Raw genomic sequence first — 25,662 nt, forward strand, 5'->3', positions numbered from 1 at the left:
CACGGTTATCGAGTGAGGGATGGTAGGAAGGTATGCATGGACGTATAAGCGTAAGCGAGCGTCAAACATCATTGGAACGAGGAAAAGAGAGGGAACGAGAAAAACGAGGGGGAACGTCGACAAAACTGAGGTGAAGACCATACGGTGAATGTACGGTGCGCTGAACCCCCCATTTTGTTGGCAAGTAGTTAGTCCCTCTCTCTTTACGGCGGCTCAGGAACGGCTCGAGACCACTGTGTTTGAATGACTTTTTGAACAAGTACGCTGAGTGCCTACTAATTATTCACTGTCGGGCATAACGGGTCTTTAAACAAATTTATTTCCTGGACATATTCTCTTCGAGTATCGGTTATCTATACCGTTTCACTATCGACGGATATTATATTAAACATTTTCAATACTAGTTGATATTAAACTAAGCGATATCTTTGTAGTTAGTATTGTTTAGCTTTGTAAAACGATTAATTTTTGAAGTTACGAAATAAAGATGTTTAAATTAATTAAATTAAATTTACAATGCAAATGTTTCATTTATTATTAGATTATATGTATGTAGTACTTAATGGATTAGCTGGATTTGTATTTTAATATATAATATAATTATGTATTAACAGTCTGTGTATAGTTAAGAATTACAATTGCTCAAATTATTCATGATAATTTGTTGGTCATTGGATGTTTGTCCTCGTACGCTTCACCTTGATATTTGATAGTTTCTTCTTAAGTTTCGTCTGGGATCACGACACGGAGTTTTGGTATGTCGTGCCTTCCCTCCGTTATCCCCGATCCGTAGAGTAAAAGCTAAAACTGTTGTTCAGCATTAATACACAGTAACGTCGAAGTCTAGGTATGGCTTCGCCACATTCTTTAACCTTTTCTCGGCGTTTCCTTTAGGTATTTAAAATCAAGTTGATAATTATTCCTGTATATTGCAAAGTAGTTCAGTCAAATGCGAGTAAGAAAATGACCGAACCAGATACATAAAGAAAAAATCTGTATGTACAACAAATTATAAATAGCATATGGGAGAATATAATGTATTGTATTTTTATTTAATAATAGTCTGTCTTACAGATATCGACATACAATTTATATACAATTACATACAATTACATACAATTTTATTCATTAACAATATTATATCGTCTTTTGTATACTAATATCATGAATATGTGATTCGGTTGATTATATTACAACCAGATAATTCTTAAAAATATGAATTAAAATTGCAGTATAATTATCCTTGTTACATTGTGACATTCATAATCCTAATTTCTGTATTAAAGCTAAAGAAAAGGAAAAGAATTTAGCTCAGTTCTTTATTAAAAAACTGAAAATCTATATATTTATGATTTTGACATGAGGAAACCATTCCTATTATTATAACTATTTATTTATATTCTCCATTTTTCAACATGCTGGTATGTCGCATAACTAATCTTGTGCGCTCATTGTTTAGATTGTAAACAAGGATCAGAAAGAGCGTGGATCGATCTCGTGACACGGGTTCCGTTGGCTAGGTACGGACCTGATGTGGTCTCACGGGCCTTTCAACTCGATCCGTATATCCACTACACAGTCTCTCGTAAGGTGTGGTTCTCAGCGTGCTGGTCAGAACTATGCTCGTCCGGAATCAACAAGTGCTTCTCGAGACTACGTCGGGGAAACACTTGACCTAACCGAACTTAGTGAACATCTTTTTCTTCTCGTAACCTCGCGTGCAAAGGAGAGTTCGAAGGGGGCGCGCATAGGTGGCAGAAAGATTCGCGGAGATTGACCGCGTACACAGATTGGCTTGAGTTCATGATCTTCGGTTACAAATATTATGACACCGGTTTGACTCGGTAGATTGTACAGATTAACCTTTTCACTTTGGGATTCGATCGCGAGACCAGAATCGCCGACATTGTGTTGCTTCTTGTGGTGATCGATGACTCGGTGAATTATTGGTTTTTTTGCGTTGAAAGATGCATCTATGACGCGCGTGTTCCCTCACCAGGATCAACGAGGATTCTATATGTACACCGGAGTTCCGCTACACGTGACTTCACGCCTTGCCGACTGCGTGTTTATTACGCTGTAGATTTAACTCAATACACAACATAAGATTGAAGTTGACGAGAGAAAATCACCAAGTATGAAGCACCGTGAGTACAGATCTCGAGATGTTATTTCGCAATTAAGGATACGAAACGAGAGAAACGTTAGTTGTAGATGTGTTATACTATTGAAAAGACCAAATAATTCTCTATTTATTGTACTTATCTTCATAAACTGTGATAAATACGAATTGGTATACGCATTTGCGTCTATTTACGACTTCTTACTGAAGCTTCAAATGATCTATGTTTATACAACTTTCATTTCTTATTTAAACTCATAAGACATTCTAACAATGTTTGGTAGATGTAATTATCTAAGATTAATTATCTAAGATGTATTGTATTTGTTAACATGGAATCATTCGACTTCTATTTAGGGTGTTTCCAGTGGTAGGTTGTTTCATCGATAATGGGGTTTATTGATGGATAGATTCAACGCGGTCCATTGACCAAATTCAGCATGCGAAAGTCGCAACCCTAGCGTAACATACAGATGACAGATTTCCATTGGTCGCACGACATTTGACATAAAAATGAAATTTCACGCGGAATTTATTTGATGGAAAGAGTACTCGTACAAAAAAGTGACTAGTTTCAAGACGCCTCTTGGTAAAATAAAACCATTACAAATACAGTCGTGGTTCATTCCATATTCTATGGGAACTGCTTAAAAAACAAGTTTTCTGGTGCACCTGTCACCAGCCAGAACGTTTTTATATTCCTGCACGTGGCACGGTGCACAGACGCTTCGTCGAGAGAATGAAAACGTTGAACTATTACGCGAAATCAATTTTGTTTCCACGTATAATGTTCCAATGCAATTAATAAATAAGCGCCTCAGTAATGTTTTAGAATGTTAATCTTGCGTTTGAAGCTTCAACGAACTTTCTTTCCTTGTCCCTTTGGTAACTGATTCTGAATCGATTATCGATAAGTAGTGCATCGGATAGCATTAAAATGAATCGTTCCAACTTCTTTTCGATGACCTATTTTTAAAAGCGTTTCGGAACCTTAACTTTGTCTTTAAAATATTATTTTCCGAATCGCGAGCAATATTTTTGAATATTTTATAAAGGCACGGAAACTTACTGCTTCGATATAATCTGTACTGAAAAGAACAAGTCAATTGTTAATAGTTGGAGAGAATTTATAATAATTTATAGAATAGCGTTTTAGCATAATTTCAATTTATTCTGACGTTAACTAATTATATTACCTAACTAATTTGATTTATTAGAAAAATAAATATGTTATATTAATTAAACTGCTAACAGGTTGATTAAATTTTTTAAATCATAAATAGCAAAATCAGCATAAATTTAAAATAATATTCCAGCTAATGTTTTTATGTTTGTTAATAGTAGCTGTTGATAATATTTTTTAAGTCTGCTCGCGTAATAAATTAGTTCGCCGTATGTCGTGCTAACGGCAGAAGAATCTACGAACAATGTTCAGCGTGAAATTTCTAGGGCACGAACGCGGGTATACATGAACGAAGTAATAAACGCATAAAATATTATATTAACATATGGTTTGACATATTAACGTAGGAATCTAGATTGCTCAGAGAGGAATTTCTAGGACAGGAAAGTAACGTTACTATGGCTACACGTTCGCCAAACACTTAGTTCTATCGGAAATTGTGGAATATTTCGATGTATAAAATTATTGTTCGAATGTAAAATGTCCATCGAATCATAAATATTTTTCATTTAACTAATTTTGTTGTTAATTTTTATTCTCTGATCATGTTTTATACAATTTTGATGATTTTTTTTCAGTTCACTAATGAGTGAATTCAAATGGAAAATAAATGATATGTAATGTTATTTTATTTGCACAAATGACGTGTAATGTGTGATACCACGCAACTGACTCATGTGCTATTCCATTATGTATAATTCATAAGAGCACGTATCTTTCGACACGATAGAGGCACCGTGTAGTATCTTTGTGCGAGTTTTATTTTTGGATTTTCGTATAGGACAATGTTTTGCGTCACGTGTTGAAATGACGATATTTTAAAGAATATTCAAAGCCTGCATCAACTTCTTTATACCTCACTCTTCATCCTTATGCAATATTCAAACAAAAAATAAATTCTAAACTTTTGAAGCTGATATATAAGGAAAGAAAGTGTGAAATAAAAGATTTATACATCGAAGTATTCTCTAGGGTGTAAAATACACATAGTTAGGTAGACAAAGATATTTACGCATGGTTGTTTCTTATTTATTCAGACACAGATTAAGTTCACTCATAAATTTTTTATAACCTGAAATCTACATAAACGTTATACTTTAATCTGCATAAAGTATCTTAATCTGAATGTAAAAAATTGTTATCCGCAAAATGAATTAATCTCAAAGAAACGAGAGCTCTAATAGAAATATTTAATATAGAAAATATTTTCTCAGTAATCTTTCCAGCCGTTATACGCAATAACATTCAGTTTGCTTCTTCGTTTTTCATTTCAGACGTGCACTTTCAATCGTAAATCATATCGAACGATAATGACGATAAAAAATGAAAAGAGAGGCAAGAAAGGAAATTGAATTGTCTCTTTTGCCGCAGAAAGTACCATTTCGCTGTTAGAAATTTCCCCTCGTGTGATAGCCACGGGATCGAACGAAAGCGCAATTCCTTGGGTTAACTCGGTCACAATGTAACATTGTGCATTCTCCGAACTACGATCCATAGATCGGTGGGTGAGCAGCAGCGTTGCTGTGCGCGCGCGTGCATCGCGGGTGGAACGAGCCGCAAAATGCAACGCGGGAAGCCTTGTGCTCGTTGTTTCGAACAATACCGTAATGATACATGATAATAACCGGCGAAGCGTGATTGCCGTGCTTCTTAACTCTTCATCTGTCATTCAAACGTTGTTTTTAATGAATGGATTTTTATCCTCCCGGCTTCCCCCGTTACGAACTCCATCGATGAAAAGAACAATGTGCCTGTTTAAGTCTATTGTACATAATACATGTGCACAAGCCTGTATTTTTCGCTTTACCACGACGAGTAATATTTAAAATAGGTTACTGATCGAAAGGATCTGCACACTTGTTTATTTTTTGGCATAATGTAATTTAATTAGGGAACTGTATACGTAGAATAGAAACGATGCGTTGATTTATGATGGTTATACTCTGTATTAGTAGTCTATTATTATAGCATAGTAAACAAATTTCGAAAAGACTAAATATGCAATGAAATATTGGCATTTGCGCGAGTGAAACGGCTCATGGCATAATTTCTTAAGAAAATTTATAACAAAACGTTCTGGAGAAGACTATTTAATTTGTAATACACAGATCAATTCTTCTAAACTCATAATAAACTGTCGCCACTAGTTCAATTATATATACCATATATATATATATATGTATAAATTTTAATGAATGTCAATAGATACATCAATTATGTCAATCGCGTATTGAGCTTCGATGTAACGTCGGTAAATTTTTAAATAAATAATTAAAAGTTCATTACTCGGTGATTCTACAAGAACATGATAAATATCGCTTTTAGTCATTACTTTCTCATTAATTTATATAGTTTACTAATATTTATACACTATCGCTATAGGTTGGGTAAAATGCCTGGAATCTTACGCGGGATAGTGTATATACTCAGTGTGTTTGAACGAAAGTTTGCCATACATCGTCGACGATATGTATCATGCACGATGGTATCTGTATTATTTCAATAATACATATAAACTGTTGGAAATTGTGAAGATATTAATCTCGGCGAATAATACTCTGGCATGATGACTTATGTTCATGTTTGAATCTACGGCATCCATAATATGCATTTCGCTTTTTCAAACGTTTGTGGCTGACTAATTACGCGTTTTTACGCTGCTTGTTTACATTTTGTCTAGTCACAACGCGGATATAATAGGTACATGTGGGATAAAAAATATATCTCCTAATGGAAAATATGCAAGTAAGATATCGATCATCCGCTATTCCATGCAATTAAAGACGTTGAAAAACTGACAATTAAGCAGCAAGTGCTAATGTCGATGGGAAAGTTCTCCATTGTTTTAGAGGGTCAAGGTATAGATCGCGACACAATTTCGATTTAGGTATGCCGCGAATTGAAAAATCGTATCTACTTACGTACACGACGTTTTGCAATGTCTCTTACTTTTTTCGCAACGATACGACGCATCGAATGTTTCACAGAGAGAAAATATTCTATCGTCGTTCATATTAGAAAGGCTTGCGACAATACGAAGACCCGCATTCATAAAAATTATCAGAGGTACAAGAATAAAACTAGTATAAGATAAAAATTGTAAGATTGCGAGAAGGTTAAATTTTCCACAAATGCATAGAAACGTGCGCTCTAATCATCGCTATTATCACGAATGAAATTCGTTGACACTGAAACATTATTCGCGAGACAGCGAGCTGTTTAATACGTCTTTTGTAGTTGGAATTCTCGTACACATTCAGTTAGGTAATGTTTGCATGCAGTCTTGAAGATTTCTCTTCGTTTTCACTCTATGGAGATCGGATCGTTGGTGTATTAGTGGTAACAAGCTGTTGTTCGCTTTCGAGTTACGCTTTCAAAAATCAAGAAATACATTTCGCGTATAAAGTCGATCATTTTTCGAGATTTTAATTTAAATTTAGTTCGTGAGATATAATACAGAAAAGCTTGGACTTATATGTAGAACTCTGAATATATGGAGTTCAGGCCCGTGAACCAGTGGGATGCAAGAATTTCGGATCTTTAAATATTTCGCGAATTTCGGAGAACATGAGAGGTTGAAATTTTGTAATATTTGTAGATCCGTGGAAGTTTTTGAGATGTCAGGAATTCATGGAAATGCTTGAAATTTCGGGCTGTTTGGGAGATTTCGAAGCGACCGAGACTTTTAGAAAATCCTCAAGTATTTAGAGATTTTGCAGGTTTAAAATAATTCAGGACAGTTTTAAAATCCCTACTAGATTCACCGAGTCGTAGGATTTTCTTCAAAATCTCAAGATTAATATGAAACTTTCTTTGGTAAAAGTGCACGAGTTCTCTGTATTGTGTCCGATGAATTTAAATCTATGTATATTAGTCTGTTGGGACTTCTTTGTTTTCCTTGATAGAGTCATGGCTCACGTTTCACTAGATTTCCCGATTCTAACGAACTCGATATTGGGACACGGGTTTGCACGTGCCATGATTTGTCGCAATAGCGTAAATGGACCATAACAGAAGTGGGCAAGCATCGACCTTGTCTCGAATATTTCAGGCTGCAAGTATAAAATAAGTTTCGTAATTGTCCTTAAAACACAATCGTTCTTCTGATTGTGGCCATTTGCTCGCCCCAATAGAATGGTAGCGTAACACCATGATTTCTTCGAAACGAGGAGAGTCGTAGAGGATGATCTAAGTTTCCAGCAATTCACATAATTGAAGTCAATTATACACCACTGATTCCATCGAACACGATCGTATCTGTACAAAATTTGACTTCAGAAATATTCCTACCAAGTGATACAAATATTTGAACATTTATAAAAACTTTCTTCCGAATATATATATTCTGTGTTATACGAAACATTTGAAAATTTCATTAGCATTTTAATGAGACACGATTATCACGATTATATTGGTAAGATTTGAAATACATCTGAAAATTTACATAGAAATTACAACATATTTATTGTAAGCTTACACTTCTCAGAGATCGTCAAAATATTTGATCGGATAATTATTCGTTATATTAATAACTCACAGCATTCAGAAGGATGATATTTAACTAATTATATGTTTAATATCACTGTTCATATTATGTATTGATTTTTTACTGTAATGTAAGTATATGTTTGCAATAAATTTTATTGTAGATTTTCAGATTGTTTTCAAAATTTACCGATATAATCTTAACAATAATTTCCATAATAATTTAAGTCTCATTAAAATGCTAATGACATGTCGAAATGTTTCGTATGACACACATAATTGCATTCATAAAAGGTGTCTGCAAGTGTTCGAATATTTTCATGGGCCACTCTATTTGCAACGATATAGGAGTGTTTCAATACATATAAGCAATAGTGTATACAGACAAAAATATTTGAACGAGTAGAAAAATGTCAGAAACGCGATCGCCAGTGGATCGCCAGTGTACCGTTTTGTTATTTACAACGATTCAAAGACTGCCGAGTTGTGTGCAACCCACGCATGAAAGACGCTCACTTTCACCTATTGAGTTCTGCTGGACGACCCACGGGATTTCTTTGCTTGCACATTCCTAAACGACACTGAAACACCACGCCAGTTATATTATGTAATAGGCAATAGCTTTAATAGCTCGACCCTCGTCGTTGAGGCACGTGAAACAGCATTACTCGATTCAAGGAGGAACGCGATAATTCTTTATCTTTTCCTTTTATTTTTCTTGGAAATGCAGAAAATATTTGTTAAAGTAGAGTACCTAGTAAGTAGATTGCATTAAATATGTATTTATGAAGAATTTGAAAGTACAGTAACAAATGAAATGCACATAATACATAAAAGTATAGTAAGATAGTTCTAGCAGTTATTTAACAGATTAACGAAATTGCTATTTAGGTGCCAGTCTTTTAATTATATTCGTGAAAATGTGAGCTTCGCATAAATATCCGCAGTTTACTAAGAAGTAAAGTGTCCACAGATTCTTATTTCGCGGATTGCGTTATTTTCTCATTGATGTATGAATCATGGCCGCATCTGGACAGCAGAATCTGCGGTTACGGTATTGCTAAACTCATAAAGTTGCGCCACGATAACCAACAGTCCGATGCACTAGACGTTCTCGATCTTTTTTCACCTACGAAGAAAAATACCTAACGCGAACTTATACGATTTAATAGAGGAAAGCACGGATCTTTTTTATCTTCCCGTTTTCCTTATCCGAATTTCTCTCTTAATTTTTCATCCTCTTTTACAAGATTATGAAAATGCTCGCGAGAGGAAGCTTGCGTATTCTGCTTGCGAGGATAACATAGATCAAAATTTTTCCAAGTTTTCAAAGCGAAGCTGATTAAAAAGTGGGTATGAACTGTAAGTTCGACTTTTTAATCTCTCTGCCCGTTTTCGATCCCTTTGCTCCTTTTTCTATTTATTAATAAGTAGTACAAAAATACGCTTCATCTGTTTCATTGTAACGTAGAGAAAAACGCGAAGTGGTATACTCTAGTATTATTTTATTTTATTTATTGGAATACATAGCCCTCGCCTATCGATGGTAAAGTATGAACAGCAACATCAAAGTTATTGTTTCGATTCTAAGTAATCGAATTTTTTAAAAATTTACTTCATTTGAAATTCCTAGCACTTTTCGAAAATCATAGAATTCCTACATGGTTTACGTTTCACTTTTAAACGAATTATTCTCATTTTCGTTCGAGTTACTTTTATTCTGTAATATATGAACATTTACAGAAACAGTTATATCGATGAAAAGTATTTAATTTATGAAAATCATTAATAAATGTTTATCTAATTTTTCTATAAATTGTTTATCTAATTTACGAAATTATATACATTATGAAATGGTTAATAGAAAGACAGAAAAAGAGGTACGAAAGTTCTCAATGTTGATGGCATTAAATATGCTCGAAGCAAGTGCAGAAATGGAGCAGCGGGAATTCCGGTCAGTTTGGAGCGGTGACTAATGCTTCACATTCATAGTGTTAAACTGTTCGATAGTCGCGGGTGACGTATACAGAAAAGTAGTCGTATAAGTCATGTATCTATATACATTCTGTCACTAAGAAACTACCACGAATTTTCCAACGTTATAAAATGTAGCTGGTTTTATTATGCACACGTAGATATTCTTGGAATTGGGTCAATATCCTTGTATCGTCTTCGCATAGTCTGGAACGTGTAAAAAGTAGATTGAATAATGTGCATTCGCTTCGTATAAGGACACTTCGTCGATGGTATTCGTTCTTCTGTACAGACTAGTCTTACGAGTTTATGGGACTGTCTAGCGTGATACGACTTTGACGCTCGTTCATTAGTATGAAATCTTCATCGGACCGACCAGCGAAGAAAAAATTTGAAGAAATACAGGAATCAAAGTAGAAAGTCTAAAGAGCGACCTTTGGTGTTTTTTGAAATACTTGAAAGCGTGTGAAGAGAGAAGAGAAAGATTGACCGACTAATATTGGTCTAATTATTGCGAATATGAAACTCTCGAATTATTTCAATAATTTATCCAACTAAATCCTTATCTAATTTTATTTCGATACGTTATTAATGTAGCTACTAGTCTGCAGAACTCCCACTTATCTGGACTCCATTTATTCCGGATTGTAACGGAACTGCAGTTAATACTCGATTAACTAAACTCGCGTTACGATAGAATTTACATTGTTCGAACGCAAACTTATATCATTTGGAAGAAAAACCGTAGGTAAAAGAATTGATATTGGCAAATTCTTGTTACACTAATTCGAATTAAACAATGGGCTTCAAATATACTGTACGCGTTATATAAAAGTCGTATATTATGTCGTGTTCATCAAAATCATCAGGATCACATTTGTAAAGTTTGTAAGAAATAGAAAAATGTAGGTATATTTAAGGCAAGAAATATGTAGTATGATCGCGGTAGTACTTATTTAGTAATTCAATTAAGCAATTTAATATATTAAGTTTCGTAATTTAAAAGGAAGGTCGTATATGATTAAATGTGTAAAATTTGTATGTTACAGTAATGAAAGGAACATTTGTAATCTTCCTAAGCGTTCTCTCGTTGAGAACGCTGGGTCTGCCGACTGGAGCACCGCCAGATTCATGCAAAGATCTGATGCCTCGTCATCCTGGAAGCACGAAGCAGGAAACTTACCCTCCTCCTTACCAAGTTTTACCAGCTGCAGGACAAGGCAGAGTCCGGTTAATTCTGGGAAGTCCTCACGGTCTTGCCTACGAGGGTTTTATGATACTTGCACATGACTCCGAGACCGGTGAATTCGTTGGAGAGTTCGCCAACTTGCCCGATTCGGCAAGAATCGTCGAGTGCACACAGGGTATAAAGGTAAACACGTTACTGTGTCATGAGTTATTTTATTAAAGTTTTCAGATATTTGCCAATTTTAAAATGAAAAAATAGACAAAATGATAAATTCATAAAATATTGGAATAATGTTATGTATTATTCTATAATTACTATATATTCTTGAGGATTACAGGAAAGAGACACGACAAGTCACACTTTCTGTCTTTTATAGAAAATCACTTTTAGAATTCAATATTACAGCTACTTCCATCATCTAAGATGTTATTCCATTCAATTTAGATTCGATTTATTAGATTTATTCGACTTCTAGAAATATTGATTGTTCCAACATTAGCTATTCTATTGGTTTCATATAAAATTTCTTGAAATCATTATCTATTTTTACAAGATAATAGGAGGTCATTTTTAATTGCAACTATTTAATTATATAATATTATATAATCATTAAATAAGTAGGATAAGACTATGAATAACAAGCGCACCAACCTAAATAATATGCATACAGGAGCAGATGAGCTAATAAACAAATAAATATGTTTCGTACGTTTTGATCGAAATAAGAAATAAAAAGTACCAGATAAGATAACATAAATAAAGTATATTGATTACATAATATGATACAAATGTTAAATAACGACACGAGTATCAGATACAGTAACAAATAATTTAGCATATTGGTCGAATAAGGGTTTGAAAGGTGTTCTTCGAGCGATCAATACGATTTTTTTCGAATGATTAGAAAGTTTGATGATTTATAGTATTTCCCGATAGGATCGTTTCGATCGTAGTTAGCAAGCTCTCGAAGGCTACGTGAATCACGTTGTCGTGCGCTCCCGAAGGACAGAGGCAAAGTGCTACACGACACGACGATTAAATGCTTTTTCCTTTTCCTTTTGTTAAGAACGCGGTGACTCACACGAACGTCAGCAAGAAGCACAATCTCGAGTTTGACTGGGAGGCACCTGTAAATTACGAAGGCACCATTGTTTTCAAGTGAGTATTCGATAGAACACTCGCGGGTTTACGTTATTTCGTAATCTCGTTCAAATTTCTACCAATTGTCGTATATCCTTAGGAAATTTTGATATTGACTAAAAGTATCGCAGAAAATTCGATGATATCATGTATTTAAATATCGTACGCATTTCTTGTTTCTACAATAAATTTATTTTACTTCGGTTGAATGATATATATTGCAATAAATGTATTGCCACGATATGGCAGTTGAATGTGCAAGAGGTATGGTTTGTAAGAATGCGGAAGCAAGATATATCAGATCATGAAAATCAAACCTTGTCGTACTTCAATACTTTCACAGTAAACCTCTCGTAATCCTATCAAGACTTTTTGCATTCAGAGATCTTGTACTTTCAATACTGCCATTTCAAGGTTGCATAACTCTTTCATTTACACCTAATTACGATAGAATTATTATGCGTTACAATTATTTTTAGTAGTGAATTTTTCTCATACTTCTCTACTTCCATTTATTTTATCTTTTTTAAATTCATTAAAATTTTCTTTATTTTCTCGCGTCCTCGAACCTTCCATTCTTCCTGATGTTTAAGAAACATTTTCTTGAAGACGTATTTGGAATATTCTTCGTCGTAACGAATGAATTACAAGTTTTTATACGGTTTGTAAAACGCCACTTTATATTCACCGCTTATTTTGTTTGGTCATTTTTATCGACTACTCATTCCTGATTTTTATAACAATCGATACAAATAGCTTGCTTACTATCTGCACGATGAAGCAATAAAATAAAACATCACGGAAAAATAATTTCTGTATACATCACCAGATTCGTTCCAACGCTTACCATCACAATCGTATCAGTTATGTCTTATTACAGTGCTAATGAAGTTTTAAAATGTTTTACATAACGCGTACGATACATATACAAAAGTTCTCTGCGCCGAGTGTTCAAACACCTTTGTGTACATATAGATACCTAAGTTTTAAATCAAATAACGCAACTCGAATACTCGAATACAAAAATTCTTGTAACTAGCAGAACAGAATCGATTTTCTGTCAGATTGCAATTTATTACACTAGTCCGCATAAAACAAATTAACTCTGCAATCATACAATAAACCGAATGGAAATTGATGATTCATCGCATTCAAAGCTAATGCAAGAATTCATCTGCAAAGTATCGATGAATCGTTCATTCAATTTCTGGAACAAAACTCGGTCTTCGGATCACGGTGTATATAGCTCACGCACGTAATATGCCACGATCTGTCGCACGTATGAATTACGATTAGAAACGAACGAACGAACGCGCGTGGCACGGAGGCGCCTCGGCATCTCCCGTGCACGGAATACAATATAACACGGTTAACGGTGAACGGTGAAACGGCTGGGACATTCGTTATAAACTTTTCCGCTGGTAATCGGTGCCACCGGTTATTTCTGAATGCTCAATTAATACGGGGGACAGAGTGCTGCGCGAGCTCCATTAAAACTTCTCGAGAAATTTATGCCGATAGCCATAAATAACCATTCGGTTCGTTCGAATTCCGCTTTTGACATGTCGCCGGTACCAGTCCACTCTCGTTCATGCTACGTAGTTCATTCGTTTATTCTCCTTTTGATTCGGGTTATCGTTCTAGATATCGAAGCGATCCTTATTTTAATTTGGAGACCACGGCAGAAGGGAATAATAAGTATATTGATTTTATAATTCCATTGTCATCTTACGTCTAAATAGAAGCACTTTAGTACGATGTAATTGGAAATGAAAACAACCTGTTAGGATTGATGTGCTAAAAACCTGTTAAAAGTAACTGACAAGCGGACGAAGTTTTATGGAAGCCAAAGATATAATTATTAAAACGATATTTTAATATCCTCTTTAATAACCCTTTATTGTGGATCTTACTATTGTGACGAGTAGTATTTTGAAAATCTTTAAAGGGATTAAGAAACACATATTTGGCTTCAAAACGAAATAAAAAGATTTCAATTACCGGGAATTGATCAACAACGAATTTTAAACATAGAAGCTATGACTTATCGTGTTTTTCATCTGTAATCTTCGTATATGTAATTAAAACGAGAAATCTCATTCATATAAATAAATCTCTCTATACTTTTCTCGAATCTCTAGAAATTTATGGTTTGTTTGAATTCTGCTTTTAACACAGTCTGATATCTGGTCCACTCTCGTCCAGTTAGATTCGTTAATTCTCAGTTCGATACGAAGCCTTCTTCCACACTATCGAAACGATTTTTCAACATTAGACTCCGACTCGTTATTCGTTCTCAACATTGTTATCTTTTATTCCCACGCCTGCACTGGTAATGGGTTGCATCACGTTGACCTGGAAGATCGTAATTTATGGTCTTATCTGCCGAGATGTTGGAATACGAATTGACGTTCCTATAACCCTTTTTTCTCTCCTCCTTTACGAAAACGGAGAGGAACGTTGGTTACGTTTCGTGACTGATTATGATGCATCGACTAGAGTAATTGTAGGGTCATTAAATGGAGTAACTCGAAGATGGTTTGACTTTCCAACTGACAGTCCTCTGTTTGTTCGATTGGGAAGAAATATCTGTATATGTAATTAGGGAAACTTTCCAGTTTCGTTTGGTGTTTCATTGGTATTCAAAAGTTTGCACCTACAAGTTCATTTGCATCCTGTATTGTCTGTTTAAACTTTTAAATGAAAGAAACTGCAAATGTTGAGATTTCTAAACTTTGGTATGCCTTTTATTTGCTTAGTTACTTACTTTCAAATGTACATAGCTGATATTAAAAGTACCAATATGTTTATTATTATTTACTTTAATGCTTCTAGTTGCAGCGAAGAAACGAGAACGTGTACAGTAATCTGAATAAATATTTCGTTTATGAGTACTCTATGAAAGTACTTGAAAGAAACAACAATTTACATAATAATTTGATTACACACAGTATTTGTATATATGTACCTCTATTTTTTAATAAAGCGTTTCGTTTTTAGTATAATTTTTGCAATCATATTGAGGTATTACCAAACGATATGAAATCTAAGTAGTAATTTTTTAGTATGTAAATGCTATAATAAATGCAGTCATGTGCAAGATAACTTCGTTCGTGTTAAACTATGTACAACCTTCCGATTAAAGGTATAAATAACCTAACACAAATAAAAATGATAAATGGTAATACTTGCATCGTCTGCTTTTATTGTAACATTCTGATATTACCGATAAAAACTGTTGATAAAAACTGCGACATTAACTCGTTTTAACATCGCATGTCTCAGCATACTCCACTGTAATTCACGTACACAGTTCACTGTTCATCAAATTAGGATCATACGCAATACTTCCATTTTGTTAATTACAATATGTCCTAATTACAAGTAAATACGTAGACGGTCATGTGCATATAATTTGTTTAATCCATTATCACACCATATCAAAGAATATCCGCATCGTTCATTATATCATCCAATTTGAGGATAAAAGTCCCAAATGTTTTTTACCGTAATGAGGACATGAAACGGTAATAAACGGTAATAAAGGCAAAGCACGGAAGCACAATTATTAGCACGTCTACTGCACCATCGTAATTAATAAACTTCGTCAATAGAATTCGTCCAGATCCTTCAATTTTACAAAAAAAAAAAAATCGAAAATACTGAAAAATACGAATAGTCTTAATTCGTCCATCATGAATTTTAGCACATCGTTTATTCGAGCACATCCATAATTCGCATACATATGTTTGCCTGAAATTGATCGAAGTGTCCATTGTCGGTAATATAGCTCCGAACGAAACACACGATATTCCTTGGACCTTTGGCTATTGCACTCTTTCAAAGAACCAACATACCGTAATTACCGCAATCAATACCAATACGGTATCTTCGTCCTCCTATCAGTCATTTGTACTTCGCTGAAACGCTCCCATTTCCCTTTTCACCGTCCATGGATCGATACATGTTTCTCGTAACTCTCGTTGATCGTTTCTTTCTTTTTTTCTTTTCTCCCTATTCTACCACGTTGCAGGTCCACGTTCGCGCAGGATTACAGTACGTACTGGGTCGGCGTGGAATCACCGCCAGTTAACGTTCGCAAGCGATCCATCGACGTATTGACCTCGTCTACACCGATCAGTACACTGAGAACTACCACGCCGCCCTATTACAGTCCGACCGTCGATTACGAGGTAAGTATTCTGCGTCCCATTACGTCCCGACCGCTGATCACGAGGCAAACGTGCTTTTCACACCCGATAATCATAACCGCGACTGATCATCGACTATCCAGGGAAAGGGCTGGCGAAGTAAAATCGTGCCCTAACATTGAAATTATTAAACCACTATCTCTTTGATACCTGTTTACGATTGTGAACGTCTTTGATCGAACAAACGCGCTATGGTACTTACTATATCTGTTCAGAATGACAGAAATGTGAAGTCGATTCATGCTATTATATTTTTGGCAAATTACTGATTGGCTATTTTATGGAGAAATTAACAGGTACCATAGGGTATTTCTACGAATACTCGATGGTAACGGTTGGACTGCGGATATTTATGCATCTATAGGAAATTTGAAAATGCAAAAATTGTACAAAGTGAACGTAGCCTGAAAAATATACAGAATATCAAAAGTATAGTGCTTTCTATAATATTTCGTAGGTACAACAATTTTTTTGTTATCGAGGTTCTACTTTCTTTATTATATTCTGAAAAATATTAATTTGTATAAAAATTCGCAGTCAAAAATATGAATCATATTCTGCTCTTATTACTATAATTTTGATATATACCCGTACTTACAATAAAAAGATTGAGTTCTTAATAACCGCATTTCTATATAATTTAACAAACACTATCTCATACAGCGAACAATGTTTTAATGAAAACTTACTTTAATGCTTTTAATTTTATGCTTTGTTAATCGTGTAAATTAATTCATGTGCAAACACATAGGCGTATATTTGCAGTAGGTCAACAATGTAGTTAATACATATGTACATACACGTTGCGTATGGGTCTAATAAGAAGTTGTAATTTAGAATACTAAATAAATATTTGAAGTAATAAATCGATCATATTAAATTACTTGGATCGGTTAAGAATTTCTATTACGTTTTAACATAGAAAATACAAAGCAATACAATGGTTTTCTACAAACTTGAGAGAAATTTTAGAAATCTTTTAAAGTTGATTTTCAAAGGAATTTTTGATAAATAGATTTCACGATAATTAACGATATATGTGAATGAATGTATCTAGAAACAAGAATATATAATTAATAACAAAACAGAAGGGTATAATTAATCAAAGAGTACATTGATAAGGGATGTGCGTGTACAATAATTACGAGTTAAAAGTAAGTTTATATTCCGACGTATATTGGTTGGACGATATGCTGCTACATGTATTATGTATGCACAATTGCGCACACCTGCACGCTAGTTAGCTTCGTACAAATGCATAATTTCCATCGAACGGGATACGCTCTTGGTTTTATACTTTATATACTTTCGCCGTTCACTTTCGTGTATCTTCCGATCCGACCGCGCCCCGTAATTTTTGCTCCATTGTCCATTTATTTTTACGTGACTTTATCTTCGTCGCATCAACGCGCAACGCGCCTCGGGGATTAATCTGGGCCAATGGCGAAACGGTGAAACGTTGTGAAACAAAAGGGGACGATAAACTACTTACTCGAGTCATATTTTAATTTTACTTCCCTTTTTACTAGGATGCTTCTTCGTATTGACAGATAGACTATGACTAATTTTATCACTGATTAATTTTTAGACAAATGATTCGAATATCGTTTGTCAATTTTAGTAGAAGATAATAAATCTTCTTTTTCACCATTAATTTCCCATTATTTCATATATATTAGTAACGTTTACGTATAATTAATACAAATAGTTAAATCAAAATGTTCATGTACTTGAAAGCGGTAAGATATTAAACATACTATAAATAGTATATGAAACATTTATTGCCTATAAGAACGTATTAGTATGGAAGGAAACAGAAAAATAGCGTATCCCACGGTCGCTAATACGGACACGCGTTCATCTTATCTTTATTCAACGAGCAATTAAAGCAATCACGAGTCCAATTACTCCGTGTGATGTACAAAAATCTTCCTACGACAAAATCGGACGAACTCGCAGGTGTGCTTAATAGAAATGAAAAATGTATATACATACATGAAGTTGGTAATAATCAGCTCTCGAAGTCCGCAATTATTCTGTCTCGCGAACTGTGTCTAAGTTGAAGGTCGGTCGTCACATTTTCCGTCCCTCCGAGACTTCGATCAATCTGCGTCTCTTTTGTCATTCGTGACCACTTTGTATTGTAATTAATCATTGAATTGATATCTTGATGTTCGAGCATTCAACGTTAATCACATTGCATTGCGTATGCATTGCTCTGCACCGCGGTTCAAATTATAATTTTGATTCGAGTGTCATCTTGAATACGAGCTGCAAGCGTGTTTTGTTTGAATTGACTTCCGCGACAAATGAAAAGATACAGGTCGACGTGTTCTTTGCGTACCGTCCTCGTTACCGGTCCACTTTCGAAACGAGATCGACGTGAGAAAAGGCGGCACGCGAATGAATCCACGCCGGTTTCTCGCTTGGAAACTTTATTGAGGAGTTCCAGAGTGGCGGACTGAAACTACTCCATTAACCGGCTGCGACGCGAGCTGCTTCTCTGCACACACGTATCGCCGGTGTAGGATTTCTCGCCGCGGAAATATCTTCGTATTTTGGATGAAAATAAATCTTTCGGAAATCTCTTGAAACTTTACCGCCAGATTCATGCCAGACGATAAACGTGGTTGAAGAATCTATTGGCTCTAGGATCAACCGTACTCTTAACTTTGCGTGTTAACGTTTGTTCATCCTTTCGTATTATTAGATTAAATTATACGTAGACACTGTCCGTGCCAGATATGAGATGTGTATTGACACGACGAACTTCTATTTCTATTTCCGTGCGAAAGATTATTCTGTTTCTCTAGAGAAACTAGAAAAGCTGCCTGGAAACTCCGTTCTCGGTTGGAGAACTTGCGTTCGGTCCTGTATAAATCTCTGTGTTCTTCGTACCCGGTTCTCGAATCTTAAGATTGTACAAACGCTTTGAGTATTAACCAACGTATAATTTCTTCAGAACTTTGACGACAGCGAGTTATTGTATTTGAACGTGTTATTCTTTAGACGAAAGATGTTGAGGATCCTTTCTACGCCGGATGTGGCTCCACGAAGAATTGCTTTGGTACCCCAGCTGGATGCATCGAGGCCAAAAATTGTATCGCTGCGGTTACTGTACTCGTTCAAGGAGAGCGATATCTGTTTGAATTGCAAGGACGTGATAGTAAATATGTCGCTGTTGGTTTATCCGATGACAGTAAAATGGTAATTTCTTGTTGATTAAAAATAATGTACTTTGGTATATCGTGCTTAGTCATCCAAAAATATCGATTAAATTAAATTATTTTAAATTAAATTACATTAATTATTTGCTACCTAAATAATTACGGATACCTAATTTAGATCGTGGTAAATTTTATGCAACAATGGTTATACTGATTAGAGAAGTGTAGTCTTAGAAAGTTTGTAGAATATTAGATTCAATTCACGTAATTCTACGGTGAACGATTATTTAATCCTTCGTATGTTATATATGCAGGGCGATGACAGTGTAGTTGAGTGCGCGAACGAAGGAGGAGAAATTGCATTACACATGTCTTGGAACTCTGGAAAACGTAATATGCGCCAGCCCATGGTACGTATTCTATTATTTATCATATTAAAGCAGGACACGAACTGAATACCAAATTCTGTGATAATAATAACAAATTTTATTCTGTAGCTGGTTGCTAAGTTCAGAGAGTCTGCATCGCAATTTGCAAATTTGAAAAACGAATTTTTAACTTATTTTATTAATCGTTCGAATAAACATCCAATGATTCGAATTAAATAAAATTAGGATTGAAAAGAAAGAAGAAACTTCTACCTGCGACTAATATCGAGGTCACTGTTACATGAGCACGCGAGTCGCGAGCAAGTGAAATTAATAAAATCTTGATCAATGAGCCCCGCGGCGATGGCCGACTTTCGCCTGTGTGTAACATTGTTATCGATTAGTTCTTTGTGAGAATGATTGCATCGATTCGCAGTTTACGAGAAATCTCTTGTGACCTTGATCCATTTGCGATTTCCTTTATAGCAGGAAGGAGCAGTCCAATTGGAGTCGAGTGCGATCAAGGATGACATAATCACGTGCAGATTTTGGAGAGAGAAGACTACGGTTGTTCAAGGCCGCGAGTATGACCTCGTCAGCACACCATACAATCTTCTCGTGGCAGCTGGCAAAAGTTTAAAAAGTACGTTCAATTTCATTTAATCTTGCGATACTACAACTACTGTGCCGGCCATAAGTATTAGGATACGTTATTTAGTAAATACTGAAAATTTCTAAGAGATTTTACCTTATTTAATATTTTACATTACGAGGTACAAAATAAGTAAAAAAATAAAGGTAATGAGAAGGATCCAATTTGGATCAAATATCAGTAGGACTTTTAATACTTATGGCTGACAATTATATATTATACAACCTTTCTAACGCTATTCTGGGAAACTAAATATTCCAAGATACTTTAAAATAAGTAAAAGACATAATTTTATTAGTGCAATGACAAAGTATTTATTCATCTATGTTTCTGATGAAATGATTTTTTCCAAGAACTCTGCTGAAACTTTTCTTTTTCTCCATCTCCCTTATCACGCAAAGTGAAACGATTGAAAAACGGAGAAACGTTTAAAGAAACATTTGTCGAAACATTTAGGTAACGGTATCGGATTCCATGACACGGCGTACGACGCGACCGGTGACGCAAAATTATTATCCGACGTTGGTGGTTACACTACGGCGAGCAACATTCTAATTCGTGTTCATGGCGCTCTAATGTTGGCGTCTTGGATCGGTACAGCGTCGATCGGCATTCTTCTGGCTAGATACTACAAGCAGACATGGGTCAGCTCACAGTTGTGCGGAAAGGACCATTGGTTCGCCGTAAGTATCCAATTTTTCCTATAATCGCGCGCACAAACTGGGCTACTGGTAAGATCTCGACCCAGTGGAAGTAACGACCCCGAGGTTGCGTGTGATGGCACCTATTTGACGGGGCGATGCTCTTGTCTCTGGGTTCATGAGTTGGGGATCGAGGTTAATCGGAGGAACCGCGAATGGAAGGGCAATTTGATAATGTCACGGGGGTGGCTCTTCCCGAAAATTACCAGTCGACGCACGAACAGCGTGATTGCAATTTAAATCGAACACATTAATCATTTTGCGTAATCAGATTTTAATTGGGAGACACCGGGTGAAATTGTACCGATCGTCGTGAGAATTGTTTGCTTTATGGCGTGCGGTCCATACGACAATAAATATGCTCGTAATGTTACGTTCATAATGAAATGACAAGAATTAAATTGCTATTGAGATTGGTTAAACGTATCGATTTTGCTCGACAATTAGATATTTTTCATGTAATGCGGTGAATACTTATTAATTTGGCTTTTAGTATGCAGAGCACGCTACATTTTTTAAACAGCGTAATGTACTTGACGTTGTTGAACTCGAGAGTCTGAACGTTCCGAAAGAACACTTAACTTTGGCCGATGTCCAAGGATGATATTGAACGTATCTTAGACGGCTGAAAGATACTTAACTTCAGATTATTTAATATCCGGTTCGAGTATTCATATATTATAATAATATCGTCGTCACTTATGTTCCTCACTTTGATGTCATTCACTATGAGAATTTAATTCTATCGATGAAATACAATGAATATTATCGACAAGAATATGTTATTTTGCTCTGTTGTTTACTCAAGTGGCACAGATTCTTTATGATACTGACATGGTCGATGACAATAGCGGCTTTTGTAATAATATTCGTCGAATTGGGTGAATGGAGTTCGGAGGTGATACACGCGTCCTTGGGACTAGCGACCACGATCTTAGCCTTTATTCAACCGTTTATGGCAGCCGCGAGACCTCATCCAGGAGCACCGCGAAGACCTCTTTTTAATTGGGCGCATTGGTTCGTTGGAAACGCGGCACAGATTTGCGGCAGTAAGCTTCTCTTCTTTTTCATACTACGTTTTTTGTGTACTTCTTTTCTCCGCGAACAATAGATTAACCGACGCATTGAAATTCCTTTCACAGTAATCGCAATTTTCTTCGCGGTCCGACTAAATAAGGCCAAACTGCCAGAATGGATTGACTGGATCCTGGCAGCTTACGTGGTATTCCATATTCTGACTCACCTTATCTTAACGGTAAGAATGGTATTTGATATTTCGAAATCAAAACTCTCGTACATTCATTGAATTTGTACGAGTTTGTGCAATGTACATTATTTTATCTATAGCGGATGTCCTATTTTCATCTATAAATGGATATCTTGAAAAAAGTCGAATAAATAGACTGAAAGAGGGTGGTAGTTGGAATTTTACAAAAAGAACAACTAAATGTGTCAAGACTGTCTCAAGGTTAACTTCTTTTTTTTAATGGGTCTTTTTCATCTGCTGCTCCAATTAACCTTGACAAACTTGTTCAAATACCGTGCTATTTTGTTGCTACGCTTTCGACAATATCCATCTGTAAATGAAAAATAAGTTCACTTTGATTATAGTTATTATATAATATTCCTATTTCACTACAAGCTATAATTTGTCGTTTTTAATATTCAGATAGTTACTAACGACATAAAGTTTCGAATTAATTCGCCATGGATTATTAATGTTTTAGAGGAATCAGTTCTCTTTGATCCCGTATGCAATTAGTAGTTCCATATCATGTCTAATATATTTCATATTTGATTATGCAGACCACTGTTGAAAATCTCTTTAATTATACAAGCGCGATTTCGAGACAGGCAAAGCTCTAAATCTGGATCAGCTTTGGTACTAAGTCGGATATTTATAGAGGATCGTTATGTAACGAAGGAAATCAATGTATGTTATAGTTCGTTGGATGTGCCTCTGACAGACAGGCGAGTCAGAGGGTGAATTCATTTCCGATGAAAGACATGCACTCTCGTGGTTCAATGGTCCATCCGGATGCAAGACAGGATGCTCCTGTAAGTTTCTTGCTAATAAGAATCGGCGCGGTGCGCCGAGAATCTCTGAAAATCTTCACCGTCTCATTTCTCATTCTGTTCGATAGCACGCTGGAATCAGGAAATTTATCTTCGGTATATATTTCGTCGTGATCGTCCTATTCACCGCAGCTCTCATTGTAATCACCGTACTGGCGCCTATAGAAGACACATGGGTTACCTTCACGAACAACATTAAAAATTATTAAGTTGCCGTGTAGCGATAAACTGTGCATGAGATTCGTTTGACTACGAATTATGTACGCTGCTGTGTCAGGAATATTATTACGATAAGTTACAAACTGTTTCGCATTGAGTATGTCCTCGAGTGACTGTTTATATATATGTAAATGAGCATCGAATCGAGATAAATTATCGTTTACAGAGATAACTCCAAAATGTGAGTTATATGATAATACATATTATATTGTTTGATACATCGAATGTTGAAAAGTACATAGTTTGAAGTTTCTCATAGTAGAAGTATAATAAATGGTATATCATATCATGTTACAAGCGGCAGTACGTAGAATATCTAACTACATTGATTCGATATATTCTCCCATCGACCTTAAATATCTTCGCATATTTTCAATCTTCGCTTCCTTTTACTTGGAAGACTGACTTCTGATAATTGATTGAATAAGTATTCGTGCAAATTATTCGTACAAATGTCCGTCCAAAATAAGAGTATAACTTAAACATAAAATATAAAAACGTATTTTATTTTTTTCTATATATGAAAGAAGGCATTAGTTTGTTTATATCTGCGAGATTATTCGCAACACATATATTGTTGTTAGAAGCTCTCAAAGAGTTCTGTCTGTAAGGTGCTTTTATATTTAAGTCGTCTTTATCGGTAAGATATACGCAGATTATTCATATTTATGATGTAACGTTCACAGTATTAGTTTTTACAACATATGTATTTTCGATTTTTACACGTGTTTAGATTTATTTTGTACTACGATAAGTGTTATTCTATAGATAAGTGAAAATAAGAGTTTGTAGAAGTATTATGGAATTGCGCTTAATTAACCGACATCATAATGTTTTCATATGTTATTGATTGTTAATAAATAAAAGTATATACAGAATCGTGTGTTGTGTGAGAAATAATGTAACTCAGCAAAAGTACCTTTTTGGCTTGAATTCATTGTACTAAACGATATTAGATACGTATACGTAAGTGTAGATAAAAGCATTGTCAGCGTTTTTCACAATGTGCAAGTTCTTTTTTCAACCTTACCGTATCGCTATAATTTTATTTCGCTACACTCGTACCAAATTTTCGCTGCTTCGAGTTTTCTATAGGAAAAGTTATCCGTTTATTGTTAGGATCCTACAGAGGACACGGTGGTTGAACTCGGTTAACTGTAAGAGGCCGTTGTTAATCGGTTTAAACAAAATTTGAATTAATTTAAACGATAAGTGAAAGTTGCAGGTCAAGTACATCACCAGTATTTATTTCATTTACATTGAAAGCTTTGTCGTTGGTTTTAACCCTCTCTCATTGCCTTTCAAATTGAAAATATCATGCAGAGAAAGCTCCTCAGGGAGTTTAGCATTTTTAGCATCCATGCTATCGTTATGCTCAAGTTATGGTATTGTTAACCGCGTACTTCAATTCGTTCGTTATTACGCTTTATTATTATGTACATTATAATAGGTTTGAATAGACTGTACAATTAGTGTGTACTATATAAACATGTGTATGTCGAATCTATTCATTCAGCTTTTGACAAGTGTTATATAATCTTCCATCTTCGGCAGAGTTCGAGAATTATTTATTACTAATTAAATCCTTGTATGAGATACGAACATTTATTCATGGCGTCATTCGAAATTAATAGATTTTGACGTGCATATATTCTATGGAATATTCTTGTATATTGTAACATTATTGTCTAGAATGTGAATGTTTATGCAATTAAAATATGTCAAAATATACAGATAAAATATATAAAAGTATGTAGATATACAGCAATGTATGTAAAGGTTATACAATAAGTATATTGAAAATGTACTATAACAACGGGACGTTCATTAATCATACGCCATCATTATAATTTAAATTCTAACTACACTTAAAATTGAAATTTTGCTCCAAAATGATATTTCATTTTGACATATACATACGTATTTCTTTCCCTATTTCCAGTTATACTCATTACATACCTTAAATGTTATTCATAACTGTTATTTTATGTCATTTGATAGTTAAATCAAATTGATAACGATCGCTTGACTAAAATTAATTCTTCTGTATATGTATATTTAAAGTACACAAATATGTGAAACCTATTTCATATGTGAAATATACAAAATAAATAGTACGTAATCAAAACCTAGAAACAAAATTAATTTTTATATGTAAGTTTCACTCTATTACCA

The 25,662-nt window shown here is 34.9% G+C and overlaps 1 protein-coding gene across 2 annotated transcripts; it reads left to right on the forward strand.

Annotated features, from left to right (window-relative positions):
- The first annotated feature begins 1,568 nt into the window (after positions 1 to 1,568).
- On the forward strand, positions 1,569 to 24,491 carry LOC117208633 (putative ferric-chelate reductase 1 homolog). 2 transcript variants are annotated; one of them, XM_033449894.1, is made up of 13 exons: positions 1,569 to 2,147; positions 4,580 to 4,806; positions 10,814 to 11,136; positions 12,020 to 12,111; positions 16,127 to 16,286; positions 19,314 to 19,511; positions 19,786 to 19,881; positions 20,326 to 20,482; positions 20,948 to 21,174; positions 22,001 to 22,241; positions 22,335 to 22,447; positions 23,137 to 23,250; positions 23,337 to 23,602. In XM_033449894.1, exons 3-13 carry the CDS (start codon positions 10,816 to 10,818, stop codon positions 23,475 to 23,477), a joined length of 1,860 nt encoding a protein of 619 aa, XP_033305785.1. In that variant the 5' UTR covers positions 1,569 to 2,147; positions 4,580 to 4,806; positions 10,814 to 10,815; the 3' UTR covers positions 23,478 to 23,602. The 2 variants fall into 2 exon arrangements, with proteins under 2 accessions (XP_033305785.1, XP_033305784.1); XM_033449893.1 differs by lacking the exon at positions 4,580 to 4,806 and having other exon boundaries at positions 23,337 to 24,491.
- Positions 24,492 to 25,662: the final 1,171 nt, after the last annotated feature.

Source organism: Bombus bifarius, unplaced genomic scaffold (genome assembly GCF_011952205.1).
Source record: "Bombus bifarius isolate JDL3187 unplaced genomic scaffold, Bbif_JDL3187 scf7180000008148, whole genome shotgun sequence".
NCBI classification, from domain to species: Eukaryota; Metazoa; Arthropoda; class Insecta; order Hymenoptera; family Apidae; genus Bombus; species Bombus bifarius.

Coding starts and splice junctions, on each gene's coding strand:
- LOC117208633 (XM_033449893.1), top strand. Junction 20,483..20,947: donor AGCTGGCAAAAGTTTAAAAA/GTACGTTCAATT, acceptor CGAAACATTTAG/GTAACGGTATCGGATTCCAT. Junction 23,251..23,336: donor ATGCAAGACAGGATGCTCCT/GTAAGTTTCTTG, acceptor TCTGTTCGATAG/CACGCTGGAATCAGGAAATT.